Consider the following 13,332-nt stretch of genomic DNA (forward strand, 5'->3'; position numbering starts at 1 on the left):
TAAGGGAGAAGACCTGGAAGCAACTTTTCAAAGAAAAAGTATAGTTTAGGCTAGCTAGACTAGCTCGGAGCAGCAGTATAGTTTAGGCTACCAAAATTGAGATATATACTCGCTTTTCTTTTAATAATGGTTTATTTACTTTAATCGCAGGTGGGGATGCACATCAAATGGCTGTAGGAATTGATGATCAGAGTGTGTCAGGTGAGGACTTTTACACCCCCCCACGGCGGCTTGATGATGTGGAGTATGAAGGATCTCCACGTGCTGTCCATGGTCCCGAGGACTGCTTGTTCCCCCTTATCAAGACGAGGGGGGTGCCCAAGGAATTTGTGCGGGTCGTCGAATTACTAACACCAAGCAATACAGTATGATAGTGTTATCCTTGCCCGCAACGCATCTTTTATCGTGGAAAACATTTATTAGGTGGTTTGATAAACAATGTTGATGTAGGCCTTTGACAAGGAGTTTGCAACCATGTCCGGGGACCTCCTTTCAGTTGCTTCACGGGTTGTTGATATGGTACGGCAACACCCCACTCTAGCTCGTCAACACTAGGATTTCGATCGGGTCACCGCTGCATCGAAATTACTGCTTGGTTTAATTGTGGAGCCCGTCGCAGAAGAGGATCATCAACCCCCCGCCCCGACATCAGATGCGCACGACGACCCCATGTGGCACGACCCAGAATTCTTCAAGGAGTTGGATAGACTGGAGGCTGAGGCATTGGACAATATCGGGGGCGTTGATGCTCCTAGTTTTAGCCTTGGGATGACACAGGAGTTGGCAACGCAGAATCTAGAGCGGAACCAGGCTTTACAAGCAGATGTTACCACACCTGAACCCCAGGTTCGTGCCAAAAATAACTCATTGCCGTGCTTTAGTATGATAACTCATTGTCAAATTTCGGATGATAGGTACCCGTTCAGGTGAATCATATGGAGGCCGTATTGCAGCTCTCTCCTCAATGGGTAGCACTCGAGAGGCGTGATGGAGCAGATCGCGGTCGGGAGGGGCCGGTCATCCAGGAAGAATATCCTTCCGGCATGGTTTTTAGGACCACCTTGGGTTACCCTACCACACCTCTACCACCCATATACGTTGTCTGGTTGTGGGTGTTTCCCAAATCAGAATAATATTGGAAGCATGGTACAACATAGTAGAGGTACATTGAACTTGCAAGTAGAGGGAAAAGGGAACTTCTTTTCTATGATTAAAGTGATTTAACTTTTGCTGGTGCTAAAACACTGAGCCTAATTTAAAAACACTGTATTGCTTTCTCTTTGACATCATCAATTTTGTTTGTCATTTTAGCAATGAGGTGCTGTTCCAGCATGACAAGTGAAAAGCCAGATGGTCAGATTTCAGAACTTTAATGGAAAGGACACATGTGGCAAAGAATGTAGTTGATGCATGGTGTAGCGTTCTCAATTCTAGGAAAAAACACCGGAGGGATGGGCAACCTTCTCGAATCTATTTCTCAACCAGTGCCACGGTGAGTATCTAAAACCCAACTGCATGACCCCACCATAAACTCCCACTATTAAACAGATGTGCGTGCAGATTGGAACCGTCGTGAGCATTTCCTCCAACCAGGATGAGAGGATAACGTGGTTCAACAAGCGGCTAGATGAGGAACTGAATACTACACACCATGAAGGGACAGCGACTATAGATATGGTAACCGTTTTTACACTTTGATATAATACTCCGCCACACTCTATACTACGGGATGGTATACAACTAATGCACACATATGTCTGTGGTGCAGTTTATTTTCCCCATTTTGCACAAGGGCCGGTACTACATGATTAGCATAAGTTTTGATCATTCTAGGTTTGATATTATTGACAGCTCATCTGCCAACAAAACGAACAAAGAAATGTATGGTAGTGCTCCAGCAGAGTTGGTATGTGTCTGTGGTACTAACATTTATTGGTGTTTACCCCAATGCCTTAGGATGGTCTCATGGGGTGTGGTAATTGATAAATAATATTCACTACCCAAATCCCTTTGTTGCAGATAGACTTACTAAGCGTATACTTTGATAGCAAATCTCAAACGCTCCGTGCATTTCGGCTAGCAAGCATGAAACCAAAGCGGATGCAGATGCCATGGAGATCCACCATGTTCACCCAAGACTCCGCGGTTTTTACGATGCGGCATATGGAGTCATACACCGGTTAGAGGTGCAGGAACTAGGACTGTGGGTTGCAGAAAGGGAACAGCCAACAGCTTCTCGATCTATGGAAACGCTACCTGCACAACATCTTGTTGAGTGAGGAAAATGAGAACATGGGGAATATTGCCACTCGCATCGGCCAATATGATGTCCAAAGGGTGACTCAACTCCAACATTGATCGCGGCTAGCAATTTAACCTTGGCAATAGTAATTTTAAATGTTTTTAGTGCAGAGCTAGTGCATTTAGATTTGGGAACCAGTTAGCTACTGCTTTGTGGATGGTATTTAGTTATGCCCATTTTAATTATTAAATAGATTGCTACTTATGAATTGCATGCACAGGTGCCAAACTTTGTTAATATTAAGCATTCGTTATGGTTTGCATATTTTCATTACAGTAGGTTCTTAGTGCACTGGAGTCAGGAAAAGCAATTAAATTAATTTATTGAACCAACATAGTTCTGCATATATACTAAACTAACCAGTGGTACATAGTTCTGCATGTCAAATTTCTGTCCATGACTATTTTATTTCCATAGTGAATAATACACTGTGCATGTGTCAAAGAATTACCATGTGAATGGAAATAACATATCTGGGATAGACTCGATCCGTGTGCGCAATAGAGCATAATATCAGTATAGACAAACTATTGAAATCATTTACAGAGTGCAACAAAAGCAACATGGCAGTATTGCACATACTAAGAGTAAATTATCTTATGCTATGGAATACATCAAATTAAAATTCAACTAAACTACCCTTTGCTTGGAAGGACAACTACGAGCATTATGACGGGCGTATTCACCGCACACCCCACACTTTCGCCCGACTTTGACACTCTTCTCTATGGCTATATCCCGGTTGCTCTTAATACGTTTTCCACTCCCTTTGTTTTTTGCCTGTGCCAGGGGTTTAATGGTTATACATGGTGGTGGCTGGACTCCACAGAATGCCTCGATCGTGGCCCTGTTGCTCTTTGCTGCCCCGATGATCTCGCAGTCGCTCGCGAATTCATCTCTCAACTCTTTCAATACCTGCACCATCCGAGCTTGGCGCACCGTGCTCTCACCTACCATCCCGACACACGTGTTTATCTCAGACCACAGTTCTGTGGCACCTGATATTGGAGGGGCACCATCAACATGCTGCCCTCTGCAAGCATTGCATCCTAGGTGTTTGCACCAACGATCCACAACATACTAGGATGGTAATTGATGTATATGTGAACCCTTGAACACCATGAACATATGTCTGCAAATTAGCCCCAAGCGTTGGAACATCTTGCAGCTGCAAATAGTACTGGACCCGCCCGGCTCGTGCTTTACAGTGTACGTAGTGGTGCCATCCCCTTTGATGGTGTAATAAATATTCCCCCCATCCTCACGAATGCCCACAACTTCGCAATAAAAGCAGGCAGCTTCAATCTCTTCCTGCAAAGTGTAAAAAGTAGATAGTGTGAACAAATCTGCGGCGCGCCGCTCTAATGCCAAGGGAGTCTTAAAATCGGGCAAGGACCCCTCGCACTGTGTATCCAGTTTAGCTTGATTGTGGCGTTGTGTTTCAAGAACGCTTTCGAACTGCATGTAGAACTCTACCAAACTAGAATGGAGGCTTGTGAATTTCCCATAAACATTGTTTTGTGCTTCGGACCGAGATGTGGTGCGAACCAACCCACTCAAGGGAGAATCTATAAAAAAGCAGGAATCCAATGATCCCTATCTGCATACAAGCTCTGGAACCAACGATGATAAGATAAGTTGTATTTCTCCCTTAGCAGTTGCCATTGCACTTCGAAGTCACCGGTGGAGGTTGTTTCGCTCCACACAATATCATTCAAACTCTTGCGGAATACCTCATTGTTTGATAACTCAGGCCCGACTTTTTCACCAACCTTCGTCATAATGTGCCACATGCAATAACGGTGACTGCACCCGGGTAAAACCTGTCTTATAGCAATCTTCATAGCGGGGTCATGATCGGTGACAACACATAGGGGGGCATTTCCCATTGCATGAATGAATCTTTCTAATAGCCAACTATACGATTCCACGTCTTCTTTATTGAGCAGCCCCGCAGCAACAGTGATGCATCGTTTGTGGTTGTCTACTCCAGTAAATGGTATGAACACCAAGTTGTACCTGCAATGACAGGGCAATGCAAACAAGTAAAGACGGAAAGTTCTATCATCAATATGGGGTTTAACCATGTATTGGTATGGAGATTGTAATTTAGTATGGGTAGTATAAACAAGAATGCAATCTAGTACTATGCATTTAAAATGTAATCTGCTACACACCTGTTCGTGCTGTACGTGGCATCAAACGAAATCACGTCACCGTAACAGGAAAAACTCCTCCTACTAATAGGGTCGGCCCAAAAGAGTCGTGCAAGTCGATTTTCTTCGTCGAGATGGTAATCGTAAAAGAAGCTGTCACAGACTTCAAGCTTGGTTTTGAACCTTTCGATAATCAACTCACCATCAACTTCATCCACATACGCTTGCAAGTCCCGTTTAAAATTATGAAACTCCACATACATTGCACCAACGTTCTCAAATGAACCCGCTACTTCCCTACATAACCTCATCCCTGTAGAAGCGCCCACATTAGCTTTAAAACAGTTGGCTAAAAATGCCTGTTGGGCTACATTAAGTTTCCTGTTACCCCACATAAATAATTTAGCACCCTCAGAGCACAGACTATGAGTGTGGTCCTCGACAAATTTAGTTACCACAAACTCCCCAGTACTATTTTCCTTCAACCCAAGCTTGGCATTGCACCCGACTCTATTAGAAACCCTTCTTCGGCGTTGCTTATTGCTACTACTAGTAACATTGACGACTACGGTGGGTACCCTCCTACCACCTCCTTTCGCTCCTTGCCTGCTACAAACTAAAGAACGCCGAATAATTGCCCCGGCCCGATCTCGCTTAACACTGCTGTGCCTAATGTCAAAACCACCAACACGTCCGTAGTTCTTGTAGAATTCAATCCCTTCAGATAGTGATTTAAAACGTTGCCCGCGTACAGGTATGATTTTAGTGTCTACGGTGGGCTTCCAGTGTTGTTTCAGGCCGGTGGTAGGGCCCGGCGTGTAGTGCGTTACATCCCTAGTACTTGAATCACCATCAATTGAGCCTGTAATAGTCGCACCAACACATTAATTATAGCATTCGATTAATTACATTACTATATAATCTGAATAACAACATAAATACAAACTTAAAAACAGTCCAGATTATCATCTTTTCCTCCAAACTTTGTTATCATTGTAGGCTGGCGAATATCATGTTAGGCTAGCAGAACCTAGGTAATTATAATCTACATGTGGGAGCAAAAATCCATAATACAGAACTACTTGAATGATAGTTCCCAATAATAACAACATTTAAATGATAGATCCCAGTTACATTCAATTAAGAACAAATGCAGATTACCAATTACAGTGTCACCACAACACCTTAGTATGGAACATTGTTTCTTTAACCATTAATATTCAATGCCAAACTTTGCTTGGGTTTGCTATAGTTCTAAACAGTGAATGAAACCCATATAAATTAATCACAGGGGGCTGGTAACGTTAAACCATCATTAAGCGCATGGGGCAAATAAAAAATTACGGGAATACTTAACGAAGCCATTGAAGCCATTGATAAACTTTGGAATTTAAACCAATCAGAGATGTGTTGTGGGAGTGGGAGTCAAAGAGTAAAGAGAATGGTGTATATATAGAGAATTGATAGGAAAGGAGGGAGGGGTTTAACTGTAGTTAACGGAGTGCGATGAAACGATGAACACAGCAACACAGATGGAAGGGGGGGGGGGGTACCTGTGGGATAATGCTCCGCCGCACCAGCCGTCGGGGTTCCATCGCCGTGAATCTCCATCGTCACCATGTACGTAACCAGCACAGTCGGAGTTCAATATGTCAGCGGGGTGGTGATTGAAAATATAGGGGGAACATTCATAACTGGAGTCGTATTCCCACATAAACAGAAATACAAATTTGCAAGAGTAATTAACACGCGTGCCTGTGTACCGTAGCGGGCTGGACGTTCATCGTGGGCTGATGGATACAAAAAATCAACGCGTCAGATGAGTGCACATGTTCACACAAAAACAAGTGGTTTGCACCAGAAAACCACCCTATATATATATATATATATATATATATATATATATATATATATATATATATATATATATATATATATATATATATAGACCTGAGTTCATATGAGGAAAAGTATATTATAGAGGATTGTGAGGACAGATGTAGTGTGTGCCATTAGTCTGTATGTCGTGTGCATGGCCGAATGAAGTTGTGTGCCACAGTTTGTATGTCGCGCGCATAGATTTTTTAATTAATAGAGCCTGAGTTCGAAACCTGATGGTTACATATATTACATATAGAGCCATTATGTATTAAGTTGTGTGCCTGGTATTAATTTGTTGTGTGCCCATTATTTGTCCTCACAGTCCTCTATATATTGTTGTCCTAATTTGAACTCGACCCTATATATATATATATATATATATATATATATATATATATATAGAATTAGATTCATATAAGAACCCATTTTTAGATAGGAACATAGGAACTAATCTTAGCCATTTATCTTAATCAATCAATGGTCCATATTTTTAATAGCTTAATTAGGTTATTTTACGCTAGAAGGATTTATTTTAAGCGAATTAGGGGTAGTTTAGTATTTTCAATTACAGATCGGTTGGTGTGTTGGCGTAATAGTCGGCTTCTCTTCTCACAGTCAAACGGTAATTTCGAATTTTGTTGGATTCCTTCGCAAACTCGACTACCGCACGCCATTTTTAGTCGTCCTCTCTCTCGTTTGCCTGGTTCTATTCTCAAGTAGATAGCCGGCGTGCATGGTGGGAATCCCAATAGTCCTCTTCCGGCGACAAGGGCATCCGTTCAAGGTCAATTTTCAAATTGATTAATGAGGAGACAATCTCCGTAGTGCTGCCTCAAGTGACGGAGCTGTTGGGGCGCCCCAAGGAGGCTGTAGGAGAAAGGCTGTCATGGCACTCCACTGGTTTTACCAGAAGTCCTCATCTTCTGTACATGCATGATATCACCGCATCTCCAACTTCCGGAAGGTGCATCGTTTTTAAATGTTTAATTATACATTACTAGTGATCGGAAAGGTTTCAACTTTGAAGACCAAAATGTGTTTGAATTTTAGTATTTATTTAGAAATCATAAGGTTTGTAGCAATTATTTCTGAAAAGGGGTCGTTCTTTTTTTAGCATTGAATTCAGTAGTGAGCTGTGGGAAACTGAATTAAGCCGTGTGAAAAGCTGTAGCAATCATAAGGTTCTTATGAGATTGAAATCATAAGGTTTGTAGCAATCACTTCTAAAAAGCTGCTTTAGTGGAGAGACTGGCATGGAATTGCTTCTTTCTCTCCATTTGATAGTTCTTTAGTAGCTTTATATTCATTTTCCAGGTGATGGTGAATGGAAAGAGAATATGAGCATTAAAGTAATACAAGATTTTATTCTTTACCAGAATGTGTTTGAATGCATGACACTCACAAATCATCACAACGGCACGTCATCTTGTTTCTCATTTTCCCGTATATAAATAAAGAAAGCACATTTTGGCACACACAGAACAACCCTTGTGCACACTACTCTTATTAGTATTAGTGTCAATATGGCTTCCGCGGTTACATTCTATTAATATATTCGCCCAATTTGGCACACACCTTCCAATTTCGCACACACTCAAACTCTACGTTCGTTATGGCACATACATTTAAGGCTAGTACATATAGGAGTGTATAACTTGAACCTAATTTTCGGTGATTCAACCTAGTAGAGTTTTATCATACATTGACATCCACACATAGATCAACATAAGTGTACGTCAGTTCATGGACAATAACGCTTCACAATATGACACACATGATGTAACCCAGGTGCACATTACCTTCTTGTACGCCTTTTTATCCATAAACTAATTATAGGTATTATGACACACACGTGAGCCCAAAGTGCACACCAATGGTTACTATATATTGCTCAAATTGAAACACACAATGCAGTATGGCACACAAAGTAGTATAACCCATCTGCACAACACCTCGTTCACCGTATGTTTATCCAAATGCTCTTTCTGTACGTTATGGCACAAGCAATTTTACCCATGTGCACAACGATATCTTTAACATCACCCTAAGTTACGTGGGTTCAAATTATCATTTTTTTTAACATTATGGCTCTCACAGTTCAACCTAAGAGCTACATTCTGCTGATAGTGTCAATCTGGCTTCCGCGACTACATTCTATTAATACGTTTGCACATTTTGGAACACACATTGCTGTTATGCACACACTCAAACTCTACGTTATGGCATTGACATTTTAAGGCTAGTGCACACATGAATGTGTAACATGAAGTAATGAACCTGATTTCCGGTGATTCAACCTAGTAGAATTTTAGCACACAGTGGTTTGCACATATCAACCTAAGTGAACGCTAGTTCATGGTCACAATAACGTTTCACAATATGGCACACATGGTGTAACCCAGGTGCACACCACTTTCTTGTATGCTTTTCTGTCCATAAACTAATTATGGGTATTGTGGCACACACGTGAACCCCAAGTGCACACCACTTTCTTGTATGCTTTTTTGTCCATAAACTAATTATGGGTATTGTGGCACACACGTGAACCCCAAGTGCACACCCTAGTGTAGCAACTCATCCTGGTTTCCATGGTTTCAAACTATTAGTACGGTTGCACACTTTGGCACACATAGCATTACCCATGTGCACACCAACTCCGGGTTCTCATTTTTGTTCGTTGACAGTTTAAACATTTTGGCACAACAATTTTCACGTAAGTGCACACACCGAGTGGGTTTGAACTCTTAGAGTTTCTCCCCGGACAGATAAATCAAACTGCACTCCTGTTCATGACCAAGTTGATTCTACACATTATCTCACACACAGATTAAAGTGTATGTCTGGTCATGGACACACTAATCCTAGACATTATAGCACACTCAGTTTAACCCAGGTACACCATAACCTGTACTATTTTTTTTTTCAAAAAACACACTTCTTGCAACATTACGTTTCTCACAATTTATCCCAAATACATATATAAGCTTGTTTAATCAATTTGTTCTACGTTTATTTATACACGAACAAATTAATCAATATGTGCTACGTGATTACCGTGTGTGCACTTACCTGAAGTCGTGGGTGCACACAACCCAGGTGGGTATAGTGTGTGCACTTGGGTAAAGTAGTATGTGCCAAAGTGTGCTGAATTAGTGTGTGTATGACAAGATGGAAAACATTTGAGTGTGCACTTGGGTAACGTAGTGTGTGTCCAAATATGTAGGATTAGTGTGTGTATGACAAGACGGAAAACGTTAGAGTGTGCACTTAGGTACTGATGCTTGTGCCATACTGCCCACCAAACATACTGGCACAATGTATTCAAGAAAATCATATTCTAATAAGACAATGTTGTGCACTTGCATGATTCGGTGTGTGCCGTAACACTGCGTTTTCAAAAACGGTAGAGCCATTATATGTCCCCACCCAATTCTTGTTCAACATTCCCAACCAATTAAGAGTGTCTACAAACGCAGTAGCACTTTTCAGTCAATCGTAGGCTTCCACGGAGCAGCACGAATGGGTTTATTCAAATAAATCTAAATTGGACGAATGTACAGGTATAAAGGGACAATTTTTAATGTTTCCTGCATTTTCGTCGCTTGCCATCGTTCTGCAATAGCTGCTGATGAACGCTGGCCTACATCTCTCTTCTAGGTCGTATGAACTCTGAACGTACGTGCTTCTTCCCCTGTCGTAAACTAGTGGAATGCAGATAAAACAATCATTAGGAGTCCTTCCTTATCTTGTTATCCTAAAATCAAGGAAAGAATCTAAATATAATATTTGATTTTAATTGATAGTTGGACTAAATTACACTAATATCCTTTTTTAATTAATTATGTGTAAGATGTAAATAAAATGTTTAATTATCTAGACCATTGATTAAGCAAATTTATATGGCTAGGATTAGTTCCTAAGTTCCTACCTAACAAAAGGTTCTTACTTGAAGGCTCCCCTATATATATATATATATATATATATATATATATATATATATATATATATATATATATATATATATATATATATATATATATATATATATAATATGTATAATATAATAATATATATAATAGTATCGGTTATTCGGTGTTCGCGGTTATTACACCTTCATAATCGAATAGTTGAATAACTGATTTTTTTTTTTTTTGCCTTATAACCGTTAATCGAAATTATCCGTCGGTTCGGTTATCGGTTATCGCTTTTTCAGTAATTATACTTACCCCTATTGGTGTCATTGTTGTCATGTTGTGATGAACGAATTTATGTTATTTTCTTGTGAATAAGTATTTTAAGTAGATAGCAATTAAGTTATTTACATAGTCACATTAGAGTTTAGATTTTAGGGACACTTCACACACGATTTAAAAAAAAAAAAAAAAGAAAAAGAGGCGGGCTTTGGCGGGGGCCCGCGGGCCTAAGGGGGGGTGGGGCGGGCTGCCCCTACCTAGGCCCGTATTCTTGGCAGGCTTTTTAGCCCGCCCCGCCAGCCCGCATTGACAGCTCTAGGGATAGGGTGTAAAGTGAGCAAAAGGCGAAAATTTGGTGGGCTTGGCTGGAGGGAAGTTTATAGGAAGGTGGATGTGGGTTTTTTTTTTTTTTTTTTTTTTTTTTTTTTTTTTTTTTTTTTTTTGGGAAAGGAGATAAGGGTGTGTTTAGAAAAATGGTATGGAGTAAGATTTGAGAAAACCTGGAGGAGGAAGGCGGTGTGCCTAAGCATGGGGGCAATGGCTAGCGCCCCTAGCTTCAGTATTTTATCCTCAGGGGGTGGCAGACCTTGGCGGACCAGAGCGGATCGTTAGCGGCCAGCTGGTGGATCGCTCCCAGTCCAAGGCTAAAAAGGGCTTTTTGCCCCTCATCCAAACACTTGGGCTATCCAAGGACGGCCAAACGACTCTGACTTGTGATGTGTGTGTATGAAGAGGTGGATGGAAAGAAGGGTGGATAATGTGAATTCCCTCGAATGTTGTTCTCAACGGATGACAAATTTGGATGTAGTTGATGTGTAGCAAGTCACAAGAAAGACGAAAGCTCTTCAAGTACTAGAGCCACGGTGTGTAAAAACATTGTGTGCAAAGTATCAAGAGTAAACTAGCAATCAAGTAAGTGAATCAATTGAAATGGAATGGGGTATGGATTAGCCTTGCCTTGCAATGGTGCTTTCAAGTGTCTAAGGTAGGAAGTGTAGGATTGTGCTAATTGGATTTCAAGTGAGTGTCAATGCCAACGCTATTTTTGGTCTTATTGGCCTGTCATAAGGTATCAGAGCCCCCAAGTGACAATGCTACCTTCATGAGTCATTTAATCGAACACCTTGCCTACACCTCATTTCGGACTTTGCCCACGGATCTAAGGTGGGAAATGCAATTGGAATCAAGGCTCTAGTATGCTAGCAATCTCTTGTCAATCATACTTATCGATGGAATTGAGCCCTAACTCCAAAGATTCAAATAAAACTCCCACCTCTATCATGAAATCAAACAATCAACGCAAGTACATTTCCAATTAGCAATTCACAATCACACTAGCACCATGCAAGTAAATGCTAATCCAATCCCTAAGGAATTTTAGCCACTCATTGTTCTAGATTGAAAGCACATAAAATCTAAGCAATCAATGAAGATGAAAGATGAAAATAAACAGAGAGAATGCAGGAATTACTTAGCTTCAATCTAAAGTAGCAATCAATCAACAAGTGATCCGAATCAATCAAAAAGAAATAGCTCCAAGATTAAAGCAAGTTGTCAAGTTACTTTGAACCCTAGAACTACTTTCTCTCTCTAGATTGGGAGAGTTTTTGAGTTGACTAAAAGATGTAAAACTAAAGTCTAAGTTTTTCTCCTAAAAGTCAACTTTGTCGGCCTTTAAATAGTGCGCGCTCACCGCCACGATCGTCACGAAGGTCATGCAGCTCCCATATGCACTACTGTGATCGTGCAGACTCTCGTGCAACTTGCTAAAGTTTCCCCAAGATTGTGCAGCCTCCTAGATGCATTGCCGCTGCAACACTCTTCCAAAATAGCCTCAAATCATGCACATATGCTTCCATTTTGGTTCAAAATCTTTCAAAATACTAAAATGCACTTAAAATTAGTCCTTGCAACACAATAAAACCTTTTCTTATCATTTCTTTCCGAATCAAGCACAAAACAACCCCAAAATTACCCTTATAGAGATACATCTCTGGCACTTATCAAAAGTTTCCACACTTTAACCTTACTTGTCCCCAAACAAGTCAAACAATCAATCAAAAACATACGTGCCAAAGATGGCTCCAAGAAGCTCATGAATCCAAATGGTAAAACAATCAAATCATGCCCAAGAGTCAAGTGAATGGTATCCCTTATCTTATCAAACAAATATTGCAAACAAGGTGTGGCTTTCTCAATTCAAGGAATATCTAAGGAAACAAAAACGCGTAAATGGTCAAGAACAAAGCACAAAGAGAACACTGCTCTCAACAGACCAACCAATCAAGCAAATGGGGTGATTCACCTCTTATTTCTCTTAGGCCTACAAAGCCGAACCAACTAGTAGGAACGATGTGCACAAGCTCGCCAAACAACCTCAACTTTCCCCAAAAACCCAACAATAAAGTAAGTGAGCGTATGACATGGACCACTCCACGTGTTTTGGGTTAACGTGAATTTCCCTCTTTCTTCTAATCACCTCTAGGACACACCGCCGAATCAACTGCCTTCACGTAAAGCTCTACATTTTTTCGAAGTCCGTGCAATGGTTGCGTGAGTCCTACAAGATGGCTCACCTCTTGTTTTCCCCCTCAAGAAAGGATATCATCATGTCTTTTTTAGCTCTTTATTGACTTTTTTTTTTAATTTTCAACCCTTCTTGCCCCTTTTTCATTCGGGAGTAGGGAATCACACATGCTCACATAAGAAAATCACACCTTTTGCCCCATGCCATACCAAACTTTTGTTCAATTCTAAGTCTTGCCATCCTATCTTTAACGGCCCAAACTTGTACACACTT

General features: G+C 40.8%; 1 protein-coding gene across 1 annotated transcript; it reads right to left on the minus strand.

Annotated features, from left to right (window-relative positions):
- Positions 1–2,932: 2,932 nt before the first annotated feature.
- Positions 2,933–6,069, minus strand: LOC109190934 (protein FAR1-RELATED SEQUENCE 5-like). The gene is made up of 5 exons (XM_019341534.1): positions 6,012–6,069; positions 4,480–5,320; positions 3,984–4,321; positions 3,509–3,870; positions 2,933–3,382 (listed from the first exon to the last, which is right to left on the minus strand). The coding sequence occupies exons 1-5, from the start codon at positions 6,067–6,069 to the stop codon at positions 2,933–2,935; spliced, it is 2,049 nt and encodes a 682-aa protein (XP_019197079.1).
- Positions 6,070–13,332: the final 7,263 nt, after the last annotated feature.

The sequence above is a fragment of the Ipomoea nil genome, unplaced genomic scaffold (assembly GCF_001879475.1).
Source record: "Ipomoea nil cultivar Tokyo-kokei standard unplaced genomic scaffold, Asagao_1.1 scaffold1596, whole genome shotgun sequence".
Classification (NCBI taxonomy): Eukaryota; Viridiplantae; Streptophyta; class Magnoliopsida; order Solanales; family Convolvulaceae; genus Ipomoea; species Ipomoea nil.

Excerpts from the sequence above, each read along its gene's own strand:
- LOC109190934 (XM_019341534.1), bottom strand. The coding sequence starts at position 6,069 with ATGGAGATTCACGGCGATGGAACCCCGACGGCTGGTGCGGCGGAGCAT. Across the intron at positions 3,871-3,983 it reads GAGCGAAACAACCTCCACCG|ATTCTCCCTTGAGTGGGTTG; the intron begins GTGACTTCGAAG and ends GCTTTTTTATAG. Across the intron at positions 3,383-3,508 it reads ATGGCACCACTACGTACACT|TATGTTGTGGATCGTTGGTG; the intron begins GTAAAGCACGAG and ends TTACCATCCTAG.